This window comes from Macrosteles quadrilineatus, unplaced genomic scaffold (assembly GCF_028750875.1).
Source record: "Macrosteles quadrilineatus isolate MER2022 unplaced genomic scaffold, UCM_ALF_1.0 Scaffold_5__1_contigs__length_97177068, whole genome shotgun sequence".
Taxonomy (NCBI): Eukaryota; Metazoa; Arthropoda; class Insecta; order Hemiptera; family Cicadellidae; genus Macrosteles; species Macrosteles quadrilineatus.
Genome location: NW_026542598.1, coordinates 30,073,369 through 30,101,254, shown reverse-complemented (window position 1 = coordinate 30,101,254; position 27,886 = coordinate 30,073,369). Strand labels below are relative to the sequence as shown.

General features: G+C 35.3%; 1 protein-coding gene across 1 annotated transcript; it reads left to right on the top strand.

The window, feature by feature from the left end:
- The first annotated feature begins 1 nt into the window (after position 1).
- On the top strand, positions 2–27,092 carry LOC128994446 (AFG3-like protein 2). The gene is made up of 14 exons (XM_054419021.1): positions 2–194; positions 5,509–5,786; positions 13,960–14,112; positions 14,765–14,858; positions 15,589–15,754; positions 17,497–17,632; positions 18,730–18,848; positions 19,709–19,830; positions 20,698–20,851; positions 21,386–21,613; positions 22,865–23,091; positions 23,907–24,107; positions 25,011–25,205; positions 26,558–27,092. The coding sequence occupies exons 1-14, from the start codon at positions 108–110 to the stop codon at positions 26,765–26,767; spliced, it is 2,370 nt and encodes a 789-aa protein (XP_054274996.1). The 5' UTR covers positions 2–107; the 3' UTR covers positions 26,768–27,092.
- Positions 27,093–27,886: the final 794 nt, after the last annotated feature.

The following is a 27,886-nucleotide window of genomic DNA, read 5'->3' as shown; positions in this document are numbered from 1 at the left end:
CTAAATAAATTTTATTTTTCCCGATTTACATAAACACCGTCTTTTCAATTTGTGTAGGTCTTATATTATGTGATTTGGATTTAAGATATTTTAAAATAACTTATAATATGGCTCAGAGGCTTTTATTGACGGCTCAGAAACTCAAACTTTTAAATTATGGTGGGACTAGACATGGTACCATCAACCGGATAGATGTAAGTGTAAATTAAGGTTATGTAATTTAGGTTTGTCAAATATTTTATTTTTTTAATTTAAGATTTTACTACATTATACAAGTTTATTTATATGGTATTGTTTTGTTTGTTAAGTTTATTTATTTTGTGAATCAAATTACAGTGGAGAGGTTTAAGTTATTGATGTTGCAAGTGATGCAACAGTAGGCTACATTGAATTGCCATTTTACTTACGTTGTGTAAGGTAAGTAATCCAAATAAATTGAAGGGCACTTAGAATGACAAATTTCTTGTAGGAGTAGTGAAACTTTTACAATCAGAAGAACAGTAAGTTTAAGTTAAACAATTCAATTCTACTTAAATTTGAATCCATAATCTAAGCTAAGTTAAGTTACTGTAGGCCTACCGGTATTTAACACGTTCGCTGCTACGGACGTTCCGGAACGTCAGCCGGGCCGCGGCGCCAGGAGCTAAGAACGTTCCAGAACGTCACCGTTCATTGTTGTTTAACGTTGCTATGGATAAGCCAGCACGTCACAAGCGTTCTATATTTCTTTGCAGCTCGTGGGGACGTACTTTTCTGACAATAAAAAATATAGTTTCCCAAATCACCACCAGGGTCGTTTGGAACAGGGCTTTGTTTTACCTCTTTCCTGCTAGATAGCGACACTACTTTAACGACTGTAACCTGGGTAGTGCTGCTATCTATCAGAATCACTTAGTACTATGTCCAAAGCCAGTTTTATTGCAGAACATTGCCATCCAGTATAACTACTGTTGTTTTTATTGTAATTCAGTGTATCGGTGGCAATGTCACGCAGCGGCCGAGCGTTAGTTCAGCAACTGGCGCCGTCCCGGCATCTAGCGCTCAGCAGCGAACGTGTTAACTTATTTTAGTTAGGCTTAGGCCAGTAAGCATCTTACCAGTTCAGTAAACTCTTGGCAATTTAAGTTTAAACACTCTATAAATCAAAACTTTAATAATTCACAAATAAAAGCTCAGTCCATAGAGTAAAATGGTTCCGTGATCGGTTGAACAGGCCCAAAAACCTTATCACGCAACCGTTCTCTGATGAGGACATAGCATTATTATTGGTAAAAAAAAAAAAATTAATTGTTGCATAGTTACTAGACGTTTTATGTAATAGGTAGCCTATTGAAAAGTTTCTAAAGAGTTAAGTTAGTGTACGGTACTTAAATAAAAAATGATTATTTAAGAACAAAACTAAAAGTAATAAGTAGAAAACAACTAACAAAATGTGTAAAAATATAACCTACGTCATTGAAAGTTGTTATTACGTAACAGCTGATGTCTGTTATTTGTTATAAGTTAATATAAGTCTACAGTTTTATTAAGTAGCCTATATAATTGTTTTTTTTTTTTATTCTCTCTGTAATATATTAGACATTGACAAGGGATATTATTTTCATTTGTACGGTTGACAATATAGTGCAACAGATGTGATGTGATTGTTTACATACTTGATGTTCAGACATTTGTGTTTGTTTTGTGTTCGTACTTTCAGTGGTGATAAGTCATTATAACTTGAACGTAGTCACGGGTTTATTATTATGTTTTATAAATGGGGAGCCATACAAACTAATTTGATCGCATATTCTCGAGTGAGATTGACAGACTTAGGCGGTCGACACACGGGAAGACTGAAAGCCAACTGTTTTTTGACTCGATTGCAGTTGCGTTGGTTGAATCCGCACACGGGCACGACTGTAGTTGAGTTGAGACAGAGAATGAGTTCTAACTTTGTTATAACGATACTGTGTACTGTGTATGGTGTTTTTGAAATGAGTACGGTAGTAGTGATGAAGAAGCCCTGGTGTTTTATAAACAATTAAGAAAGCGTAGAGGACGTAGAAGGTATTGGGTACATCCTTATGGGTATTTATTCCGTACAGGTGCCTCCAAACGAATTTTTAATTTTGATATCTTACTTTATAGTTTTTTACCTCCTGAATCCAAATATACCATTAATTTTCCCCGCTGATGAATATTTCTCAAGATATCGCCGTAAAAACATACCTAACATTACAATAAACAAGATAGGATGGATGACATTTACAAGTGGAATTGGAATGAACTGTAAGTTAACTCTTACAGCTGATTGTTTTCAACCACACACAAGAACAACTGGAAGTAACAACTTTTGAACTTCATTAACTCACTCTGATTCTGTCACCGGCAATATGCCTATTGACGACATTTTACTTCACTACAAATAAAATACAAAACAAAATACTCATTCGTACCTACTCATACGTGTTGCGTAGTGCTAGCTAAGTGTTATTCTGTCTGCTTCTGTGCTACGCCGTCGCCATCACAAGTTCAGATTAAGTTAAGTGAAGAGAGTAACATGGTTGATGAGAAGAATACCATCGTTGACTAAAGATAATAACATCGTTGTAGACACGGCCGCCTTTAACCACGGCCGCAGGCGGCCGTGCTTTAACTTTGTAGAAACATATCAAGTGATTCTATAGTCAATAACTTAATGTTTACTACAATAGGAATTTCGACACATTATGGAGATATAGATGGAATAATGGACTAATTACTCGTAGTTCTAATTTAGGCATGTCAGGGTGGTAGGTCGTGCTATATGTGAATTGGTGACTGCATTAAGTGTTTTGAAGTTAGGTTAGATTAGGAAGGTAAAGTTTAGGTTATAATGTATCGAGTTGTTAGTTTATGTCGTCTGCAGACTGTTTTTGTAAAATTAAAATCCTGAGAAAAACACTTCAAATTACTATTTCAAAAATGCTTACACTTCAAATTACTATTTCAAAAATGCTTGCAAGCATTTTTGAAATAGTAATTTGAAGTGTTTTTCTCAGGATTTTAATTTTACAAAAACAGTCTGCAGACGACATAAACTAACAACTCGATATATTATAACCTAAACTTTAACTTACCTAATCTAACCTACCTTCAAAGGACTTAATGCAGTCACCAATTCACATAAAGCACGACCTATCACCCTGACATGCCTTTTCTGACATCAAAAGGAGTTTGCTTACACATTCTAGAGGTTTGGTTAGGTTAGGTTATGTTAGAATAGCACTATTTTAATGTTTAATTTCTAAACGGCGAAATATAAATCAATAAATCATTAATAAGGATAAAATACTGGTAACAATAATACATTTTTAACTTATTGGTCTTAGAAAGTGAAAAGTGTAACTTAATCAGGTGATTTTCATATTGCAGAATCGAGTTAGCTAATAAAAATTGTCACTTCCATTTGCTTGACCATGATTGAAAACAATCAGCTGGTTGGTTTACTTAACCTATCCCATAGTAGTACATTCCACTTGTAACGTCATCCATCCTACCTTGTTTATTGTAATGTTAAGTATGTTTTTACGGCGATATCTTGAGAAATATTCATCAGCGGTGAAAATTAATGGTATATTTGGATTCAGGAGGTAAAAAACTATAAAGTGAGATGTCAAAATTAAAAATTCGTTTGGAGGCACCTGTACGGAATAATTACCTCCTTATGTTAAAACAAATATTCAATGCAGGCTCTTTGTAGCTGCTGCTGCATTACAAGAAACAGATGCAAAATTTCAGCCTATATACAGGATGTCAAAAAGTACTTACAAGGAGTTATCACAGTTGGTATACCTGATCATTGAAAAGAGCAATATGCAAAAAGTTGTTCAAATCAGGCAACTAAAATCACCTTCGAACCGGCAGGTCCGGTTGCTTAACAACTGATCGCCAACTAGTCCTGAACTGGTCGCATCGCAGTCACATTGTGTGCACTGTCCAACCTAACTACTTTGGTCGGGACACATGCAACTAGTTTGTCCAACTAGTTTCCGATTTCAGTTGAAAAAAAGTCTTCCTGTGTGTCGGTGGCCTTTTGTGCGAAAATGACAGTGAAAGTGACGGCGAATTGGGCGGTGTAGGTCAGTAATGATGAGAGGGTAGACAGTGTTTTACATAAATAGCTGTAAAACATAGACTATTGTAGATAGGTAGGCTATATATACTTATAACTTAAATAAAAATTTTTTATGTAAGTAGGGTGAATTGAATATAAAGTAAGGGAATAAAAGCAAGAAATAGTAAAAACAAATGTTTATACTAAATTCTTTGGCATTGCTTTTGAAAAATATGTATTTATTTATTTTCTTTTTGAAAGGTTAAAAAAATACTTGAACATGTTTATTACAAAAGGAAAATTAATTTGTATTACAAATTTACATATGGTACAACTTTTATCTATTTAAGTTAAAAAGTCAATTTTTTATGAATTTTTTACCGAAACACTGCAGATTACCGGTAACCATTTTTTAATGGATTCTAAAGGCTATGCTATTGAACTCTAAACCAAGTCTCCAATGGGTTAACAGGCTACTATATTTTGAAATTTTACTGTTAAGCCTAGCCTAACTTAATTCGAAGTCCAAGCAGAGAGCAGGCTGATTTAAAAAACACACAGTAATTCAAAGTTTTGTTAGCAAAACAGTCTAAGCTATAATTTGAAGGGATGGATTCAATCTTGTCACAACAGGAAACTATACACCCTGTTAGCACAGTAGTTTCTCTCAAAATAACAATACTGTATTGATGACCAAGGAATCCATGTAGAAAAAGGAAAAAAAATAAAAATAAAAATTGCTACCAAGTAAACTTAACTAAAAAATAAGCATTTGTTTGTTGTGAAGTAGTTAATTAAAATAAACTGTTTAACGTCCTGCAACTTAGGTACTTGCAGAGGAAGAGGCTCCACTAATTCAACATTAGCCTACAATTAAAAATAGCTAATGGTTAGGGCCTAGATCACAGGTGCAACAATGAACATAAGTTAAGAGGTACTTAAAATAAAGTAGCTTAGGCCTACCTGTAAGTTACCTCTAGGCTTAATAGGTATAAACTGATTCCGTACACAGTAGAGTCTTCAATATTTCACCTAGGCAATAATTTGGGTGTGGCAAGGTGGAACAAGCTGATAAGTTAGATATACCGGTAACTTAGAAAATTATAAAATAACAATTTAGGTTAATTATTTTATAATAATATATTTGGTTCTTACCACCTACGCAATCAGATAGAATAGATCAAATTATAAATTTTTCTTTAAATTATAAATATTTCTTTATAAACAATTTGACTTTCAACTGTGGTTTAAGGTCGGTTTATCGGCCTACATATCAGGTTGATACATTAGTTTTAGTGGTCAGAATATAAGACCGGGAACTATTTAAACATTAGGCTATACAATTTTTTAATGCTTAAATAGATGTTTGTGTAGGCTACTCTATTGTCTCCACCCCATGCTCCAGTTTTAAAAATCTGTAAATTTTTCAGTTGAGACGTGGATGGATGCTATTGCAAGGTTCTAGTTCCCCATTTATACTGTCGGTTTTACGTCAGTTTCGCCTTTACTGTCAGAAACCGCCAAAGGGATTTGAAAAATATTTCAAACCAGGAGGAGCTCCAAAAAAGGAAGTCCCTAAAAGTGAGAGTGGAGTGAAAGAAGGAGTTCAAGAAGCCCCACCTTCGAAATCTTCTGCAGGCCAGTCATCAAGACCGGGGCCTAACCGACCAGGGGAATGGCCGTTTGGTGTATTTGGTGGTGGTCCTAAGTAAGTACTTTTAGGTACCTAAAAGAAAAACAACCAGAGTGAAAGTTTTATTTTTCAATAGATTTGCATGTTGTTGTGTTGTGGGGTTTCAACAAAATGATTTGTTGGCTGAATACACATTTGCTGTAGAAAAATGTGTCTAACTTTTTAGTTAAATGAATCTTAATTTACAATTTAACGAGCCAGTACTTTGGTATTATCCGGAAGCCACCCTTATACAGTGCGCTGCGGGGGTTATGTTAGGTTGGGTTATCATAAATGGAAAGAATATAGGTTTAATTTACTTACTGTCCAATTTTGACATGATTAGGCGGCCTTTGAGTTCTGCCTCCCAGAAGGCAGCGATGTCAGCGAGGATTGTGTAGAATGCGTCACCGCCTCTAGCTGCCACACCAGATACAGACAGGTGAGGCGCGCGCTCCGGTCAACATCCTCATCTTGGCCTACTTGGAGGGGGTTTTGGCGAGCGTATGACTCATCTGGTATTGTTTGATTCATAATGAAATGAGGAAAGTCCTACAAACATATTTATGATAACCCAACCTAACATGACCGCCACAGCGCGCTGTATAAGGGTGGCCTAAAGATACCAAAGTACCAACGAGCCAAATTAAATAGAATGTGGATGAAAACAGGCAGAGTATACTTTTTGTCTTTTCATTGTGATTTAGCCTCCGGATAACCAATATTTCAATAAAGTGGTTTAAATACCTGCATAAAAGTTATCCACAATGTTGCTCACGGCAACCGGTTTCAATCCACAATAGAGATCTTCATCAGGCCAATCAGGATGTCAAAACATTTTTTCTCTTCTTGCGAAGGTCGTCAAAAGGCGTAAAAAACATGCACACATTGTAGTCACAAACACAAAACACGGACATTTAGCATTGAAGACACGGCCGAAATTATTGCTACGACTCATCCCCGGCGAAGGTATAGTCTAGACTGCCGGTGGTCAGTGGAATCTAGTCGTCCAATCCTTATCAGCTGTGACCTCAATGAAACAGCTGACTTTTCAAGTCGCTTCTTGAATCTTTCAACAAACCTAATAGGTCTAATATCGCCAAAAGTGCATATTAACACCTTAGCTGCATTTCACAGCCAGCTTTTATGTTTTATTGCATATAATTAATAAATAGCGAACAGAGATTTAACTATATGATTGGAGATTTTCTCCGAGGAGAGTTCAAACAATCCCCCAACCGAAAAAGGGGGCCTTTGCCCAGCGAGCCAAATGCGAGTATTATATCTACAAGTAGCTAGCGTGAATTCAAATAATAATCATGGTAAACTGGACCACAACAGACTTGGCAAACTTAAAATTCTACATAATTAATTAACTACACATTGCCCTAGTCTACACTTCCCCAACCCCTATTATTTTATCGACTACTAATGATACTCATCGGAACGGAGACGTCGACCCCAGAGCTGCTACCGCACTACTGAGTAATGACTACCCGTGGCCAGTCCCTCCAGCGAGTTTTTGGTGTGTGCGCGGCATCTAACTCCGATTTTCTCGAGACGTCTTGGTGACGACTAACGCATGTATGCCAAGATTGTGCTTGTTTAAAAAAGTTATTAGGTGAATAGGCCTAGATCTGCTAATTTACAATAAATTTGGCGATTTGAGATCTACACTATTAAGAGTGATTTATATACCTCTTATCAGGTCACAGTTTGTCAAAATGTAGCCGATATAAAATTCATTTTCATAAACTGTTTAGTCTCTTGTTTACAATCTGACAGTGATTAACATTTAACTCAAGGCAGCTGTTAAATTACAATTCACATTTAAACCGTTAAAAGAAAGTTGGTCAGCATAACTGGATCTTTAAAAATGGACTCTAGAAATAAATTAATTGTAAGAGTCCCTAATGGAAATTATTTTTTTTTAATTACTATAGGCAGGTGCGCTAGACCATAAGCTTTAAAATGACAACTCACTCAAAAAATTTGTTAAATAGGACGAATGAAAAAGTTATGTAACTGAGAAAACCCTTACTGTGTTAAATTTATAGATGGATAGATATTAATTAATACAGTGGGTAAATTGTAAAATAGTTCAAATCTCTTAAAACTCTATAAAGCTATATTGTAATGGTATTGTGTCATAGATTACTTCATTACACTGTTGCTCAAGAAATCATTGAACATCTATTCCTCGAATAATTCTCATTAAAACTACTTCATCATCTAGATCTACTTTATTTTCAAAAGTACATTTGTATATAGTTTCACGCCATACAAAATTTAATATTCATATTATTTATAGTAAAAAATGCCCAATACACTAGTTATAGTATACACATCAGATTAGTTTCTAGTTGGTAGCACTGTGTCAGGGCGTAGTCACTTCTGAGAACCGGCTGACTCACAGGAAATGCTGAGCAGTGGATTCCAACGGTTTGTCTCTAGCAGTAGATTCCAACAGTTTGTTTAGAACGTGCAGCCATGTTCTTCAAACGTCTCCTTGTAGGATTGATAATTCAGTTGTTTTTATGTTTATTTGAATACCTCTATTATTTTTGGAAGAAGAGACAGGGATATAAAAGGTATGCCTACATATCTATATGATTTAATTGCATTTTTCATTACAGGTTTTTTGAACCACCTGTTGAAAGAATACGTTTTTTTAATAATTTACTTGCTTTTCTGCTAGTTTTTATTTTATGCTAATTTGTGGAAGTAATAGGTCCCAACAGTTTTAGGTTTTTTAAATCTTCAGTAACATTTGTATTATATATTTTCCTGGGTCTTTCATTGGTAGGCCTAGTGGCAGATTTATGGCTCAGTCAATACTCAAGAAAAGGAACAGTCAAATACTTGGTGCACTTACTGTAAAAACACTTATTGGACTCACTGGCATAGAAAACACAGTGATAAAATAATACAGTATATTTTCATTAAACCTTTTCAACAAATCATTACTAAAAATAGCCAACAACGGCGACTACAACCGGTGTTATAATATAAAGAATCAATAGTTTAGTTACACAACTAAGATAATCAGGGGTTTGGTGAAATTCTTTTTGGAATGGTAACAAATAATGTGCAAGGGCCATGACATTTTAATAATTAACGTAATAAAAACATCATGCTCCAAGTAGCTGTTCCCACTTTTAAGGGCAGCTACCTAAAAATTGGCTACTTCTTGGGGTGATAGCCTTAGGCTGCATCTCCACTGGCTGTAGATTGTTGTGCTGCAAATTGTAGCGCGCTACACGCGACAGTTGGTGGCTCCACTAGCAGCAGAGTACGAACGACAATCTGCAGCAACGTCGCTTACGTCGTGGCTCCACTAGCAGTTTAGTTAGCACCTCTATAGGGATGGCCCTGGATCTATCATGCCGCAAATTAATTTGCAGTGTTTTTCTCTGTGCTTTTTTAGTTTATAGACAACGTCGGTCACAAAAGAGAAAATGGTGGATCCATCCAATAATAAGTAACAGAAGTCTGAAGGGATGTTCCACACACTCCATACCAAACTAAGAAAATATCCAGACAAGTTATTTTTTATATTACGATTATTAGGGTATAAAATGTCTCAAACTCTTTTGATTACTTACTAGAAGCAGTAGGCCTAGAGGAAAGCTTTCATTGACATTACGGTAATTTTTTTTCTAGGCTTTAATCCTAGCGTTCCTGTTTTTGTAATTCTCTTCTGTTCTTTGTTGGCTATTTTTGTTTTCTTGAATAAAATGGGTTGTTTCTCAACTACTAATATAATAACTTCACAATTAAGTTCTGGCTCCATCGTTTATAAAATAATAGACAAAACTCAACTCAGGAGACAAAAAAGTCTATACTGAATGTAGTGTAAATGTATCTAGTGCCTGTATGCTGGCCGGCCGTTCACTGACTTGACGGCTTGACATGACACTACAATGTACAGCTAGTGAAGCCACCTGCTGGCTGCAAAATGTGGCGCAAAAATAGGCTGGGATCCATTTCTGTGGTGCTAATTCTAGGGCGCAGCATAAAATGTAGCGTGCGGCAGACTCGCTAGTGGAGCCAGCTTCGTTTGATCACTGGCCCATTTCTTTAACATACCAGCTACAATTTGAGCGTGACAATCTACGGCCAATGGAGCCGCAGCCTTGGCAGAATAGAGGGTTGAATGTAATCATCATACCAGATAAAACTTAGAAGTTTCCGAAGCTTTCCAGAATAACATGAGCAATGTGTAGAATAATTGTATGAACTATTTAACAGCCCGTGCTCCGCCACGGGAATATTGTCAGCAATAAAAGGCATAATAATTAACAAATACTGTTTATCTTTGTATTTTATTTAGGGACTGCTTGATTTTTTTACATGAAATAGAAAAACCGATCAAACCGATATATTAGTTTAACCAAATGAATGTTTTATATTAATTCGAGTTTTGTTTGAAAAACAAATAGTATACAAACTGCGCAATGCTGGTAACCAAATAAACTACTTATGCTATGGTGGAGATAATTTGTTTATGTATATTCCTACATTTGTGGTTTTTTTTTTTTTTTTCATTACATTTGTAGTGTGGAATAAAGATAGTCACTTAAATCACACATCAGCAGTTGGTTGAATTTTTTGGATATTTGACCCATTCTGTGAGTAACAGCTGTGTTTACGTCGTATAAAGTTGGGCATACTTTGGTTCAATGTTTGAGGGTATTACCGGTCCAATCAGATGGTAAAAGAAGTCCCGGATCTTAAAATTATGTATAGACTACTAGTATAATGTTTACTAGTGTACCTGTTGCTCGAATTCGAGCAATTGCTGAGTATTACAGGCGTTATTTTAAAACGAATAACAGTCATAATTTCTGATGACTTTAAAAGATTCGACTCAAAGATTATGGAAATACTCAAGATGTGTATAACAGATCGATATAATCAACATTTCTTGTAAATAGTGTTTTCTGCAAATAGCTTACTCATAGCCGCATTAGGTTTCCAGACACATTTTGTGTCCAAAAGCCTAACAGCACGACTCCCTTCCCCATACCGCCCTGAGTGATGGGGATCATTGATATTCGCTCTAACCTTTCTCTTTATGGGCAAGTTTTAATTTGTTTTCTTTCTTAGTTTTGTTTGTTTCTTTTTTTAAATTTAAAAGCCTATGTATCCCTGATGGTTTTTCCTATTTCACTAACTACTTTTCTAAACGTCTCATTCTTTCTTTTTGTACTTTTCACACCCTGGGGAATATGATAAAGTTTTATAACGCTGTAATGACCTGAGTCGACATTGTCACTAAACATCAAATCACACACTTCTTCGCCAGAACCAAAATCGTAAGTCACAGTTTCTCATGCAACTTCCCTTTGTACTTGAAAAAAATTGTTAGGGTACTGTTCACTGATTCCAATTCAAATTCAAATAATCTTTATTTGTTAGTAGTATACAATACATACATAAATAGTGTCAATACAGGTGGTATTGAAAAACAAAGGTTTCTTAGAATTAACAATGCAAAAGTTGACATTACATGTAGTTCTTACCATGAGACCTGCGGTAATAACTTTCTCCCTGTATGAGAAATTTGCTAATTATTTTAAAATCAGCAAACAAGACAAAATTTACATTTTCACACCTTGCTTAAGAGTTACTTATGGTTTGGTAAACCTGGCTCAAGTACTACCTAATATATGATTTTGAAAATCTCAATTACCCTCTTTTTTATTTTTTACTGCCCTTCTTTTAACTGTAGAATATAGCACCGTAAATAGCAGTGAATATAAACAATAACATTCATAGACACACTCTAAAAAATCAAACTCAAGATTCATATATATTATGCAGATACTTATTAATTATTAAGCAGAAAAACAAAACATCAAATAAATTTTAATTTTTAAAAAAGTTGGCGTGGAAGGGGCCTACTCTTTAAAAAAAATTGCTGACTCCAGTAGATTTTGTAAATTTGTCTACTGAATAAATAGTAAAGCCAATTGATAAGTAGCCTGACGCCAAAGATTTTTTATTGATTTCTCAATCTTTACATCTAAAAAAATACAAGCTATAGGTCGGCCGCTTAGAAAACGACCTGCGCGCTAATGCTAAACCAATGCTGAAGGAGGTCGCTTTCTAAGCGGCCGAACTATAATTGAATTCGAATGGATGTATACACATACATGAGCAAATTAAGTGATAACTTAGCTTATACTGTATAGTAATTGATTTTGATGATTTAAAATTCTGCCCAGCTGTCTTTTTTATAATTGAGTTTTTAATAAACGGCCCTAAGAAACAGCTGATTATTTCTGTATTAAAACTATATAAGGTGTCACATCCATCCTTTCATTCATATTTGGGCTGAACTCTTGATGAATACCCAAGTTATTCTTGTCATGATACCTAGAACAGAGCTATACATAAACCACAGCAGACCAGTGCTTATAAGCAGAATATTTCCTTTGTTGTTTTCACTGTTCTATTCAATAGACAATAAAAACATTGCATTCCACATGTTCTGATAACATTAGGCCTATCAAAGCCGTACATCTATTCCAGCTACTGTTAAATCATTGCTACAGAACTGCCTAAGCTTAGTACAAGTTTAAATTCAACCAACACATACTTCAAAATTTATCTTGGTTTTCACATCAACCTAGTATTAATCGATTACCTGTAAATGGTCAGATTAAGAATAAACTCAAAATTTTTTTCACCAAAATTCCTTTTTTTTCAAATTACATGTTTTGAAATTTCTATCAATAACTTAACCAATGGCATACAATTATTATTCATTAGATTCTCTACATTAAATTTTACCAGGTGATTTATTCACACAGTTTAGGTGAATTAATTACAATTAGCTGTTATTTACATAAATTGTTTGTTTACTTTAACCTATAATTAATTTTAGGCCTAGTGTTATATTACCTGTTTATTTATTAATTGGCTATTACATCAGTTTGATAAATGTCTGTTCGTATGAAATATAGAAAGAAAAAGTAAGTTTTTACAAAATTGTTTACACTTCCAGTTAATAATCCTACAAGATGGTTTATCTGTTGATATATAAGTATCTATGATCAAATAAACATTTCTTGTTTTAAGTTAGCTTTAGAGTTAAAGTTTTGCATTTCCTGCACAAATTATTGGTAGGATAACATTTGTTGTGTATTAGTAGTATTGGATTGTTATAAATATTATTATTTGTAGAGTGGTATTTTAGTAAACATTTTTGGACCTCACTTTAGACACTCAAAAAACTTTGTGTTGAAGATAAGTCGATTGTTTAAATTATTAACCATAAATATCCAGGCATATTATTCAACATACAAAAGGTATTTGACTATAAAATTTACAGATTTGTATAAAGACAGAGTAGGTAATTGTTATTTTTCTTGCACTATGGACATGACTACACTTTGACAATTGCATGTAGGCGTAACTCTTTCAATGACATTTATAATAATCTGCTATAGAAACTCTTCTTCAATGCGGCTGCGCGAAGGCCGGCCACTGTTGGTAACGCAAACAGCTAATGTGTTGCGTGGATGAGTGGGTGAAAACGTTTAAATTTAGTTTCATCCAAATGAGAGGCACATACTGCGTCCAAGTTGTTGTGGAAGTAGTTTTATAAGAACTCATCAGATAGCAGCATTAAACAATACTGCTAGCCGGCCCTCAGTATTGCCAAATGGAGGGAAAAAGCAGGGGTTAAGTACTCGTATACACCATAAAAAAATACCGCCAAATTGCGGTCAAGCTCAATTTTGAGGTTAGGATCCTTCCACAATGCTACGGTACATTCATTATCATTATTCTATTACAAGTCATTTGATCGAAGCCTTAACCCCAGACTGCAATATTTTTTAAAGTATAAAACTGGCAGAACAAACGGCGAGCGAAACAACGTCTCACGGCCGTGGCTAACTCCACACTGGAACAATAGTTTGTAAACAGTGCTTATACTCGTCGTGCGCTACTGGAAAAGGCTAGCGGTGACGAGATTACTCGTCATCCACAGTGAACGTGTTAATTGCTTGTATAAGCTGTCCTCTGTAGTGTGGCTAATACAGTAATTTATCTTAATGATGGGTAAATTTTTAGTAGGCCACTTAAAAACCGTTGGTCAGCATATTTATTAAATTACATGTTCAAACTGTTTTTACATTTTACAACCTTTGTTCATATTTTTTGTTTAAGTAATACTGTAATTCTAAAATTCTTGCAGGGGCGGCACGGGGGGAGGCAAACCTTTTGGAGAGGGAGGCGAGAAGGAAAAATGGATACTGTTTGGAACCTTGGGCGTTCTTGGAGTGGTCGGAATTTTGGCCTATTACGAAATGGGATACACGGAGATAGCATGGAAGGAATTTGTAAACAAGTGAGTACCTATATGTTTTTACCATAGCCTATAATGTGAAAGTGGATGCACAGTAACACAAGTGTAAGCCTATAGCCTATCACCTACAAATACAAAATTCACACTTTACAAATTGTAGCTTCCATTTTTATTAGGAACGAGATAGGTAGGTATTTATGAAATTCCCATAGATCATCAACAAGGCTATTCTTGTGGACATAATTCCTCCAAATGCTTATAAACATTTGGAATATTTTACATTTAATGTAACAAGTTTTTAGATATGTTTTATTCCAGAACAGATTATCTACACTCAAAACTCATACACAATTTTTGGTAGAATAAACAATATCTTTGTTTGCCTGTTTTCTTGATTGTAACCATTTAGGTAACATATTGATTACCTATTATTCTTGAAACTAGGTCCACAAAAACAATTCTTATTTTTTTATAAAAACATCTAATTGTTGTTCTAGTGTGGGCTAGAATAGATTTCACCACCATAAAAAATCTTCTTCGTTTCTCTTTTAGATAAAATCTTCCACAAAAAAACAGTAATCAGATCAGAATAATAAGCGGCTGCGTTTTGTATGTCCAATATATAAAAAAAATATAGCCAAGTGTCTACCTTTAAAATAAAAAAAAATACATTTGTCCATTTGGATTGTTTTAGTTATCTTTCTCGGGGGATTGTGGAAAAGCTGGAGGTTGTCAATAAGAAGTGGGTCCGAGTTAAACTGCTTGCTGGGAATAACGTCAATGGCAGTGTGAGTACTGAGTATGTCTAAAATATCAGCTGTAGAATAAGGTGACAGTTTCAAAGGTTCAGGATTATTCACATTCAAAAATCCAACGCTGCAAGCACTTCCCCCCGCAAATCGAGCACTGCTTTTAATTTTAAAGTCGTCATAATGGAGAAGACTGCAGAACAGTAGACTGTCACCTTTGACTAAACAACTTCGGCTGCAAATAGCCTTCTCAGCTTTGCTGGTTCAAAGAAAGGTGTACTGCAGTAGTATTTTTGTATAAAAAGCTATTAAAAAATGTTTGTGACAGGCAGTTTTAGGAAGAAACCCACATGTTTTTAACTCTGTAGGCCCACCATTAGGTTATGGGGTACCTAACAAGTTATAGGCCTAAATTGTACAGCTGTGATTGAGAGTTAACAAAATTAATTAATTGAGTTTATCTAGCATAACTGTACTTTTACGTAAAATACGATAGGCCTATTTCATAAACCTAATCATATGAATCTCTAGTAGGGCAAGAGTGTACTCAACATATAAGTTTACTTGTCTTAGCAGGTTAATTTTTATTTTTTTAATCTGAAGTTTTAGACAAATAGACAACCCCTGAGGAATGTGAGTATTATATTATTTTGGATTGACACAAACTAACCCGTTAGAACTTTTCTCAGAGCTTCAATTTTCCACTTTTTTAACTTAAAATATTTCCAATGAAGCAAACATAAATTGTATGTGATTTTGTAACTTTCAGAGCATATTGTGGTTCAATATTGGCAGCGTGGATTCATTTGAGAGAAATTTAGAAAACGCACAGATGGAAATGAACATCGAACCAGCCAATTACGTCCCTGTCATCTACAAGAGTGAGATTGAAGCATCTAGTTTGTCAGGAATGTTACCAACCATCATAATCATAGGTAATGAACTTTTGTACTCCTTTGGCGGTTTTAGTGTTTTTTGTTAGGGAACGGCCTGAACCAAGTCTTATGAAATGGCTTCTGGATCTGGAAATGAGCTCGCTTGGAATTGAACCAGCGGACTTCAGATTTGAAAGCAAGTACGAAATATAACCACTCGCCTTCTCAGAATTGAAAGGTTACTGACAGCTATTATTATTCAGTATTTAATTATTCAAATAGAATTTGTATTGTCTTTTAATGTTGCTGGGAGTTCAGAGTTAAAATATTGTGAACGTGATGTACAAGGTAAATAACTCTACACAGGTTTATCAAATTTACAAACTTAATTTCTTTAGGGTATAAATTTTGAACTAGGTTTATTTGCATGTATGATGCAAATCCAATGTTTTTAACAATAAATCAAATTTTCAGTCTACATGAAACGTTGTCCTCTGCAATCACAGAAACATTATCATTGACCCCTTAAAGACATCATCATATTCGATCGCAATGTTTTTTTTTTATTATTTAAGGGAGAGGAGGTAAAACTGTTTTTTTATGCACACAGGTAGCCAGCCTGTAGTGTGAGACTCCTGAGCTTGTCAGAATACTCACTAAACAACCCCCTCTACTCTGTTGGACACAGACCTGGGATTGTTTGTCACATTACTTCAAGTCAGGCCAACAAGTGACCTAAGCCCTCAGGGCTCGTGCAGTTTCTGGCATTCAATTTCTTTATGACCTAGACTGCATCCCGGTCAAGCTCTAGCTTCTTTGTGCGGAGAATTGTGTGATCGCAATGGTGTCATGCAACTTATTGCATTGCGCAATAATCATTAAACCTAAACCAACATTATCCATCAAAGTTCTTGATTTTGGTTATTTTTGCTAAAATTGGTTAAACCGCCAACTGGCTTTAACAACCGACCCATCCCTAGTTAAACTATTAAACCCACAACAATTTGATCCTAATCTATATACAGGGTGTTTTTTTTTAAACTTGCATCTTTATTTATGTAAAAACCGCAATAGAAATATGCAGTTTGCGGAAATCATCTATTGACGTAGGGGGCCCAATTGTTTTGAATTCAACGTTACATTCACATTCCCCCCCCTTTCCCCCCTGCCCCCAACTTAATTTTTTTAGGTACCCCTTGTGACATATCAAATGAAAGAGCATGAAAAAAGAAAATGTTTGATGAAAAAAATTGAAAATCGGTTCATAAATTTGCGAGATATTTTGCCCCCTCCTCCCCGGAACTTTATTTTATTTTTAATAGCAAGGTACCCCTTGTGACATATCAAATGAAAGAGCATGAAAAAAGAAAATGTTTGGTGAAATTTATTTTTCATTTGATATGTCACAAGGGCGGGTACCTTGCTATTAAAAAACAAGTTATGGGTAGGGGAAAAGGGGGTGTTTATCTCACAAATTCATGAGCCGATTTTCAATTTTTTTTCATCAAACATTTTCTTTTTTCATCCTCTTTTATTTGATATGTCACAAGGGGTACCTTGCTATTTAAAAAAATTAAGTTGGGGGGAATGTGAATGTAACGTTGAATTAAAAACAATTGGGCCCCCTACGTCAATAGATGATTCCCGCAAACTGCATATTTCTATCTATTGCGGTTTTTACATAAATAAAGATGCAAGTTTTTAAAAAAAACCCTGTATGTACTTTTAAAGTTGAGAGTTGATTAGTTTGAGACAGAAGCGATGTTTCTGCACTTTTCATTAATCGTCTCACAACTGTCCAGGTTTTGTGCTGTACATGATGAGGAGGTCGGCTGAGATGATGGGAGGTCGAGGTCGCAAGGGAGGCGGACTGTTTGGGGGTGTTATGGAATCTACGGCAAAACTCATCAACTCAAACGATATAGGCGTCAGGTTTAAGTAAGTGAGAGTCATGAACTTTGTTATCTAATTTAATATACTGCATAAACCAAGGGTAGTAAGGCTATGAAAACGACACCTCACCTTGGAAATCTTACCAACATTTTGGCCACAGCTGTCAACCTCTGAAAGTTTAGAACATTATCTGGCATTTCTCTTTAACCTGAAGAAGCCCCTACAGCAGGATGAAATATCAGTGTTATGTTTGGTGTTATTTTATTGTATAAAGCCTGTAGACTCTAATTTTCCCAGACAAGCTAGCCGAACTCTTATTTCTTTTCAAAAAATTCCTTAGTAGCCATTGGCTTTCCTTTAAAATATAAGTTTCTATATTTTTATGCGGAATTATCATAACCAATGTAGTTGATTTGTATAGTAAATATATATTTACTGCATGCGTATAAAAAGAGACAAAAAACAATAGAAGAATTCTACGAACTAATCTGGAAAAGTCTTAATGTCCCCTATTATTATTTGAAAATGATATGTCAAGATGAAATATCAGTTTTTTTTTTGTGTTCTTTTATTGTGTATCTATTAGCCCCTGGACTATAATTTTCTCATTTAAGCTAGCTGAATTCTTAAGTCCTAACTAACGTTTTATGGCTTACAAGATGGAGGGGATGAGGGGGCTGAACAGTGAACATACACTTGTTATCGAGGGTCTTCTTATTGAGGTTCCACTGTAATTTTATATTTTGCCTCTACTGGGTTTCTTCAGGAGGTAGAAGAAATCAAAGAAATCCACAGAGTAAAGGTTTTCTTTGTTAATATGGTTACCTTACAATGGCCTTAAAAAATATATTTTAATCTCAGGTTGTTGTATTAGTTTTATTAATGAATAGATGGAGTAAATTAATAAAAATTTTCAAAAAATCTGCTCTTTTTGACCAATTACCAAACAATACAAATGTTTTGTTATTTGGGCATTTACATGTATACATTTTTTGTGGAAAAAGCCAATGGGCTATTTTGATTTTGACTATTTTTTACTACCTAACTTAAAGTGTTTTTGCCACTTTGAAAAAAACATTGTAACAAATTTGCTAATTTTTAAATTTAGTTTTTCTCTTTTTAATGTTTTATTTTAATTACAGGGATGTCGCTGGTTGCGAGGAGGCAAAGGTAGAAATCATGGAGTTTGTAAATTTCTTAAAAAATCCTCAACAATATATTGACCTAGGAGCCAAGATTCCAAAGGGGGCAATGTTAACAGGTAAATATGACAACTTATTAACGATGCTTTGTAAATAAATTGTTATTAATAATCACTATTCTACCTATTAATGAAAAAATTGTTTAAGTTTACAGATCCGTGAAAATTGTGTTGATAAATAGTTTTAAAAACAATCAATAGGTACTTCACAAAAGTAGTCAAGACCCTGTCATAAACGTTTGAAAAAGGTTGTTAAAATATAAGCAACTAAAAAACTTTAAGTGAAAAACTAAGTTTTATATGATAGAATTTTAACTATAGATAACAACAGATCGTTGAGTCACTATCAACTGACGCACCCCCACTCCAAGGTCAATGTCCAGGTCAAATGGACAATGGCTAATTATGCCATTTCTGGTGTACAACCTGCGTTGCTTTTTTTGGTTTAGAGGTGGCCGTCCTAGTGTTTTTAAAATGAAGCTCTCCTCAATTAATAATTGTAGTTTCTCAGATTAAAAATGTAAAGCACTTGTAGATTGGGGAGTATTGCACGACGTCCAGTCCAGAGCTCCTGTATAAGGAGCTAGGTTAGGTTAGTATGCACTAATAATACAGTCAGTAAAAAAATGCATAGTGTGCAGGTGCTCTGGAGTCTGGACGTCTTGGGCCAGTGCTGAGCTATTGGACGTCGTGCAACTGCTACTTTTGTAGGAGTGTAAAATGTGCTGTTTCACGACGACCAATCTCATGACGTGCAGAGCTTGTAGAAATAAGTTACTATGTTTATTGCAGTTTTTTGGACATCATGCAACATTCAAATATTTTATATCGGACGTCGTGAGACAGCACAAGAATTATATTTTGGACATCGTGCAATGCATCTGTATTATTATGAACTTTGATATGTGAATGATCCATAGGACCCCCCGGAACTGGTAAGACCCTCCTCGCCAAAGCAACAGCTGGTGAAGCCAACGTTCCGTTCATCACAGTCTCTGGATCTGAGTTTCTCGAGATGTTCGTCGGTGTTGGTCCTTCAAGGGTGAGTCAGTGTGTTTTTATGTAAATCCCTCTAACATGTCCTTTAATTTATATTTTTATAAGTTTTCAAATTTATATTTATCTTATGATACTGCGCTTACTGTACTTGCAGGTTTTGGTCTGATGTTAGAGAACTAGGCTTTGATCGCTGAACTCCCGGGTTCAAATCCTGCCAATCATCAATGCCTTCAGCTATGTGATGATGGGACCTTTCAGGTTTAGCTTGAGAAATGTGTAGAACGGTTTCAGGCACCTGGATATTGATTAGTGTTTTACAAGATTGAATGAGAATTCCATCAACAGCCGTTGAACTAGTCATTTCTTTACAATACATGTTGAAAAGTACCTGATTTGGTCTTAAAATTGTTGTGTTTTCTTATTCTATATAGTTATTCAATTAGTATTTCCAAATAGAATCTTGTATAACTAATGCCTATTTAACCATCAACACAGTTTACCCATCTTGGAATATCCAAATAAGGATATTCCAAGATATTGGATATTGGAATATCCAATAAGGTTCTTGAAATATATTTGTTCATATCTGAACACTGTCCAACATGTTGAGAGGATTCTTGATATAAAAATAGTTAAAACAGTTCTTGTAGCCTATAATACAAAACTCTTGGAATCTCCAGAATGACCTCTGTGACTGATAAGCCCCAAATTGACAAAGCTTATAAGATGTGTTGTGAACTTCACAAAGATCTTAAGCACTTTGGAATCTTCCTATCGAGGTTTGTAATTTGGGGTGATACAAAATCAAGGGTATTTGAAAATTATTCTTATTATAAGGGTGACGTGTAACTGTTCTACTGTATATAATTTTGTAAATCCCTTCAGCTAATTTAAAGTATGATGTTTTAAGGTGAGGGACATGTTCGCAATGGCACGCAAACACGCTCCTTGTATCTTGTTTATCGATGAGATTGATGCTGTTGGTAGAAAGCGAGGTGGCCGAAGCTTCGGAGGACATTCAGAACAAGAAAATACACTCAATCAACTATTGGTAGAGATGGATGGTAAGTGTATTGTACCTTATCTTATCTAACAGAGTCAGGTCGAGACCTTAAAGCACTTCATCCGAAAATCAAATTGTTGCGCACCCAAGGCAATTGTTTCCTTGTTGACCTTACAAGTTAAGGCGTCCAATGAATGCCTGCAGCTTCCCAATAAGTTCATCCTCGGGAAGATATCTTCCTCTAGCCAAATTACCAAGAGTAATCATTCTAGCATCAGAGAGCTCGTCACAATCAAAGAGCAGGTGATCAGCTGTCTCTTCTGACAGGGCCTACAGATCAGTTCACCATCAAATTAGCCCATCCGTTGTAAATGTTTCCTGAATCGCCCGTGACCAGTTCTCTAGTTAGTTTGATTCTTCGTCTGTCTAGTCTCAAGAGGTCAGAGGCAACTTTTGTATTGTACCTTTGTTCTCCATGGATCACAACTTTCACAACTATTACTGTTTAAGAATTCTTACCACCCTAATATTCAACTTGACTATGATATTCAATCTTGCAGCAAGTATTGTAAAATAACTTTCATTTGTGTTCCAGGGTTCAACACAACCACCAATGTTGTCGTGTTAGCTGCCACCAACAGAGTAGACATATTGGATAAGGCGTTGTTGCGGCCCGGCCGCTTCGACCGACAGATCTTTGTACCAGCCCCAGACATCAAGGGTAGAGCCTCAATCTTCAAGGTGCATCTGGCCCCGTTGAAGACGGACTTGGATAGAAACGATCTGTCCAGGAAAATGGCTGCCCTAACACCTGGTTTTACAGGTATGGTGTACATAAGTTGCTTGAAACCATCCTTAAAACTATCTGTTTGTGTTTGTAAAGATTGACCCTAAAAATTTAAAACTTACATTAAATGTTTTACAGTTGAGAAATGAGTTGGAACAAAATGTTGGGGTGTCCATCGCTTCAGCTACTCCATCCTTCATACACCTATTGTCCTTCATACACACTAATTATTATTTAGTTATTATTCACTTTCTATGACGCTTTCTGTATGTTTCTTGATGTTGAGATTTACTCCGGTACTGTACCTACTCAACCTAGCTAAATACCCTTAATTCAGATTGAAGATGGGAATTGTTTGATTTTTAATATAGTTTTTATTTAGCACTAAAACCACTACTTGACACCTTTCTAAACAACTTCATCACTACTCCTGACCACATTAGAAATACAAAAATCATAATCTTTTTTTAGCATAAAAACACTTGGAATAAAGTCGTTTAATTTATAGAAATGTATTATTTAGTTATGATGTTACTAACTATTAGAAATTTCTGTGCACACAATCAGTGTATGTAGTAAATCTTAATAAATTAAAAGTCAGAAAAAATATAAACAATAGGCTATGCCATGTTTTTAGCGAATAGGAAAGAACGGAACCAATTTACCGTAGGTGGCACGGTAAAACCTGAGCCTGAGGCCGATTTCTTTTTTTCATTTTGATACTAAAAAACACTATTTGTTCAAATTTTTATTTATGTACATATATGTGTTTGTGAAAACTATAACTCAAGTAATTTTGGTCCGATTCCGATTTTGATGAAATTTGGCTTCAAGGTTTAGGGCAGGATTAACTTAAATGAGGTCACGAACCAGCGAGCTCGGGTCATGGGAACGAGATATTGTGGGTTTTATTTTGTTCAAAAATTGTTTTTTCCCAAATTTATCCCATTTATGTATGGAAATGCCAGATTTTTAGTATAACCACCATGTAGAGCTTTAAAAAACAAATAATTTTGTACACTTCTTACATTCCCTATAGCAGCAAACCTAAGTACTCGTTAAATCAAATATTATTTAAATAAGGAATAAAATAATGTCTTGTTTATTGAAATATTTCAGTAAAAATTCAATCAAATTTAAATTAGCTTAGACAGCAGGGATGCTGCGGCGGGGGTATTTTTTAAATATCCAATTATATATATATTCCGGTGTACGGTATAAACAATTATTATGATTACTGCATACGCTACTGCCACAGCAGTTAAAAGCAAATTATTCCTCCTCCAGGTGCGGACATTGCGAACGTGTGCAACGAGGCAGCATTGATTGCAGCCCGGGATCTGCAATCGACCATCTATTTGAAGCATTTTGAACAAGCGATTGAACGAGTTGTTGCCGGCATGGAGAAGAAGACAAATGTACTTCAGCCCGAGGAGAAGAAGACAGTTGCGTATCACGAGGCAGGTCATGCTGTGGCAGGCTGGTTCCTGCAGTACGCTGATCCTCTCCTTAAGGTAATGTTTAAATAGTGGAAGTTACATTGACCATTTATCCCTCTAGAAAAGTTGTTAAGGTTGGACCTTAAGTTTCAATGTTGGTAGCAGATGGTAAGTATTCAAAGATGGTGAGTTAGGAACCTTGGGAGCATTTGATTGCTAGTTGGTTCTGCATACTTTCGTATGTGTCGGTGGCTCAGTCGGTAACTTCACAGACTTTGGGCCCAAGGCAGCGATGTCATGGGATCGGATCCTGGTCACTGCCGCAAACCTTTTTTCAGTACAGCTAACCTTCGTACTGTACCGGCTCACCCCTTGTTTTGCTGGATCACGTTCCACGCATAGATATGTAGTCTATGTGGACAGGCAAATGCAAGGTCAAAAGTGGCCGCCAACCTCTTTAAAAAATGTATCAATTCAATGTTAATTTTTTGTGATTTATGTTATTTATAGGGATTGGAGACACTTTCCATCACAATTAGTACAAAACAAGTTTTAAAGTAGTTTCATGATCTGAAATTCGATCTCGTTTTTAGGTGCATAATTTACATTATAATGAAGTATTATAACAAGGCGAGTACTCAAACCAAGCCGCATTGGTGTTTTAACTTAGTTTGACTTTGCGTACCAATCTCCTTATTTTTGTTACTTTTTTTTATTTAATTTAATTTATTTTTTTTCCTTTTACGGGATTAGATTCCAGACCGTTAAACATCATGACATTTTGTTTATTGAATGTGCGTAATAATTTGTGAAGTAACATAATACTATTATAAAATTTGTGTATAAACACTCAATTCTAGCTCTGTATGATTCTAGCTCTTTTTGTTCAGGTTTCTATCATCCCCAGAGGCAAAGGTCTGGGATACGCCCAATATTTGCCCAAGGAGCAATACCTATATACCAAAGAACAGCTGTTTGACCGTATGTGCATGACGCTCGGTGGACGTGTCTCGGAGGAACTTTTCTTCAACCGCATCACAACTGGAGCTCAAGATGATCTGAAGAAAGTCACGCAGAGTGCTTATGCCCAGGTATATAAAGATGTTGCTTCACTTGAGAATCAATAAGCTTATTTTTTGAGGGCAACGAGTCTTCCATGAAATTGAGAAAATGTTTTCTGTAAATATCTAGGGTCTTTTAAGATCAAATTCAGCATAACACGTTCACTCACACAATTCTTACAAATTGTAAATATAACCCGGCCGGATCACCCATCAGAATTTTGCTTCAGGTAGATGTACCACATAATATGTGCCAGTGTTTTAGGTTAGGTTAAATGTGAATCAAATCTTAACGGTCTGTTATACAGCCTAATACTGGTTTAATACTGGCCAAACTGGTCTATAAAGATCTTGTGCCTACGTGGGACACTTGGTGTATGGATTAAGGATTTAACCATCACCAAATTTTTAACAAGAGCATTTCTTTTTTTGCATTGCATTGAGTGTTAATCCAGATTTAATATGTCCCACTATTGAGCACAACTAATATAGAATCAGCTGTATCTTCCTAAACAATAACTACTTTGAAGCAGAACATTTTTACCGTCTGAAAAAATTGAATTTTTAAAGGTTTGTCAACTGTTTTTAGTTTTGCCAATGTATCAATTTCTTGGAAATAATTATTTTTGTTTGTACTTAGAAGTTAGTTTAGGTTCTCTGAACACTTTTAATGTTCTTTGTACCAATAAGTTAGTTTTATTTTTTTCAGTTAGGTTTTAGTTTGCAAACCTTAAATTTTAAACCAGGCAATCCTGTCACCGTTCCCAAATCTTATTTTTATGACTTGATGGACACCCTGAATTACACAACACATTTGAAACTATGATAAAAGTATTCTTTTATGTCTCGATACTGTTTGAAGATTTATATTTTTTCCCTCCCATGTTTTAGTAAATACATTCCTAGACATTTAAAGCGAATTCTTGTTTACAGGTGGTTCACTTTGGCATGAATGAGAAGGTAGGAAACGTCAGTTTTGACATGCCTCAGCCCGGAGAGATGGTCCTGGAGAAACCTTACTCAGAGAGTACGGCTCAGCTGATTGACTCCGAGGTGCGCCTGCTCATTGACACGGCTCACAAACACACGACCCAGCTGTTGACAAAGCACAAGGAAAACGTCGCTAAGGTATGTTGACGCACAAAGAAGAGAGGGCTTAAAAGTCACCGTATTATAAATAAACAGTATCAGCAAACTGACTTCTCCCGTTTGCTTGTCAAAAACCCTTATAATTGGTAAGCAGTAGGAGAAACTATGATATTTTAAAGGTTAAGTCACAAAAATTGCAATAACTTTTTAACCATAATTTTTATAAAGTTAGGGGGTTATACCAGTTTGTTTAGAGTTTAAAGAATCACAACATACTAAATTGAAATCAAAATCGTTCGAGCCTTTTTGTGAAAATCAAAATTTTCCATTATTTTATTTTATGGGAAAATCAGAAATCACCATTAAAAATCGAGGTAAAAAAAATTGAAAAAACGCCTGGATATACCATGGATTACCCATAACACATCCACACACACACACCCAACACAAACACCACACACTAACAAACTTTAATTCGAAAATCACATTTTTGGGTTCAGGGGCCTAAAACAGAAATTTTCATCCAAAACTCCTTTTAGCGAATTTCCCTATAGGGAAGTAGCTATTACCGTAGGTGGCACGGTAAGACCTAGACCTGGGACCGATTTACTTTTTAATTTTGATGTCCCCAGAGGCCAAAAACACCATTCGTTCAAATTTTTATATATGTATATATATATATATATATATATAGACTTATATACGTCCGTGAACGCGATAACTTGAGTAATTTTTGTCCGATTTTGATGAAATTTGGTTTAAGGGTGTAAAGCGGGATAAACTTGAATGAGTTCGCAAACCAGCACGATCGGACCATGGGAACGGGGCTTTACGGGGGGTTTTATGGGGTAAAATTTGGTTTTTCTCACTTTTGACCCTCAAAACACAAAATTTCCCAATTTCTCTTTAGACCTTTTTAAAGAGCTTAAAAAAACAAATAATTTAGTATATAAAAGTATTTTTGTTCAATTATTAGTTACGGAGAAAATTAAAAAAATTGTAAATTTAAAATTCCTATGTTATTCTTATGGAGAATATTGTCAAATGTTGTAGTTTGCTTGTTTATGGATATATTTTGATCAAACTTGGCAAATTTATTTACTTTGTACTAAGCTATCAATATTTTACTCAAAAACACACTTTATTAGTTTCCTTGTAGCAGCAAACCTAGGTACTCGTTAAACCTAATGTTATTAAAATATATTTAACTGAAAATCAATTCAGACAAATGGAAATTCGCTTAGTCAGCAGGTTTGCTGCGGCGGGGGTATTCTAATAATACTATGCATAGGGAAGAAATAAAAATAAGAACTTTTTCAATACATATTATATTGTCTAAATTTATTTTTGTGATTACAAAAACAGAACAAAACAAACTTGTTTTTTTATAGGTTGCAGAGAGGTTGTTAAAGCAGGAGATATTGAGTCGAGACGACATGATCGAACTGTTAGGTAAGCGACCTTTCCCTGAGAAGTCAACATACGAAGAGTTTGTCGAAGGCACTGGCTCCTTCGAAGAAGACACCACATTACCCGAAGGACTGAAGGATTGGAATAAAGAAAAGGAGACTAAAGACAAACCTCCGGTGGCCGAAAGTTGAACGTAGCGCATTGTAAAGTCAGTTTCTATTTGTGCCTACACGCCTATGTCTAGTGTATCTTATTTTGTACATAAAAGCAAAGATTTTGTATTTATTTATCAACAGTAAATGAAATCGCTCTACAATTGTATTATTTATTTCACTTCGTCTCTAACATCGTCAAAAGTTGTGTAGAATCAAATTTGCATACGTTATTATTTGGAGTTTTAAATTTATTTGTACATAGAATTTGATTAAGGACATACAAATATTTTTTACTTCCAGTATTAGTTTGTGTTTTATCACGTCTTATTTTTTGTAAAAAGTTGTCTTGTTAGTATGAGATAGTTCATTGTTTCAATAAAACAATAAAACAAAAATTTGTTGTCAAATTATTTTTACTTTATCCATATTATTAGTAATGAAATGTCGTGCTGGCCCTAATGGTAACCACCAACTCCATTGAACCAACACAGTTTACGTAACAAGATCCAGCCAAGTTCTTGAGATATACTTCTACTTACCTGAACACTGACCAACATATGTAGTACTTCATACTTAATATAAAAATAGTTAAAAGTAGTTCTTGCTAAAGATACCAACCTCTTGGGGTGACCAGTGTAGCCTCTGTGACTGGTTTTTAAGCAAACTTCATTAAGCAGAGAAGCACTTGTGTCGTGGACTTCACAAAGATGAGAAGCACTCTTATCGTTGACTTCACAAAAATGAGAAGCACTCTTGTCGTTGACTTCACAAAGATGAGAAGCACTCTTGTCATGGACTTCACAAAGATGAGAAGCACTCTTGTCGTTGACTTCACAAAGATGAGAAGCACTCTTGTCGTGGACTTCACAAAGATGAGAAGCACTCTTGTCATGGACTTCACAAAGATGAGAAGCACTCTTGTCGTGGACTTCACAAACAGGAGAAGCACTCTTGTCGTTGACTTCACAAAGATGAGAAGCACTCTTGTCGTGGACTTCACAAAGATGAGAAGCACTCTTATCGTGGACTTCACAAAGATGAGAAGCACTCTTGTCGTGGACTTCACAAAGATGAGAAGCACTCTTGTCGTGGACTTCACAAAGATGAGAAGCACTCTTGTCGTGGACTTCACAAAGATGAGAAGCACTCTTGTCG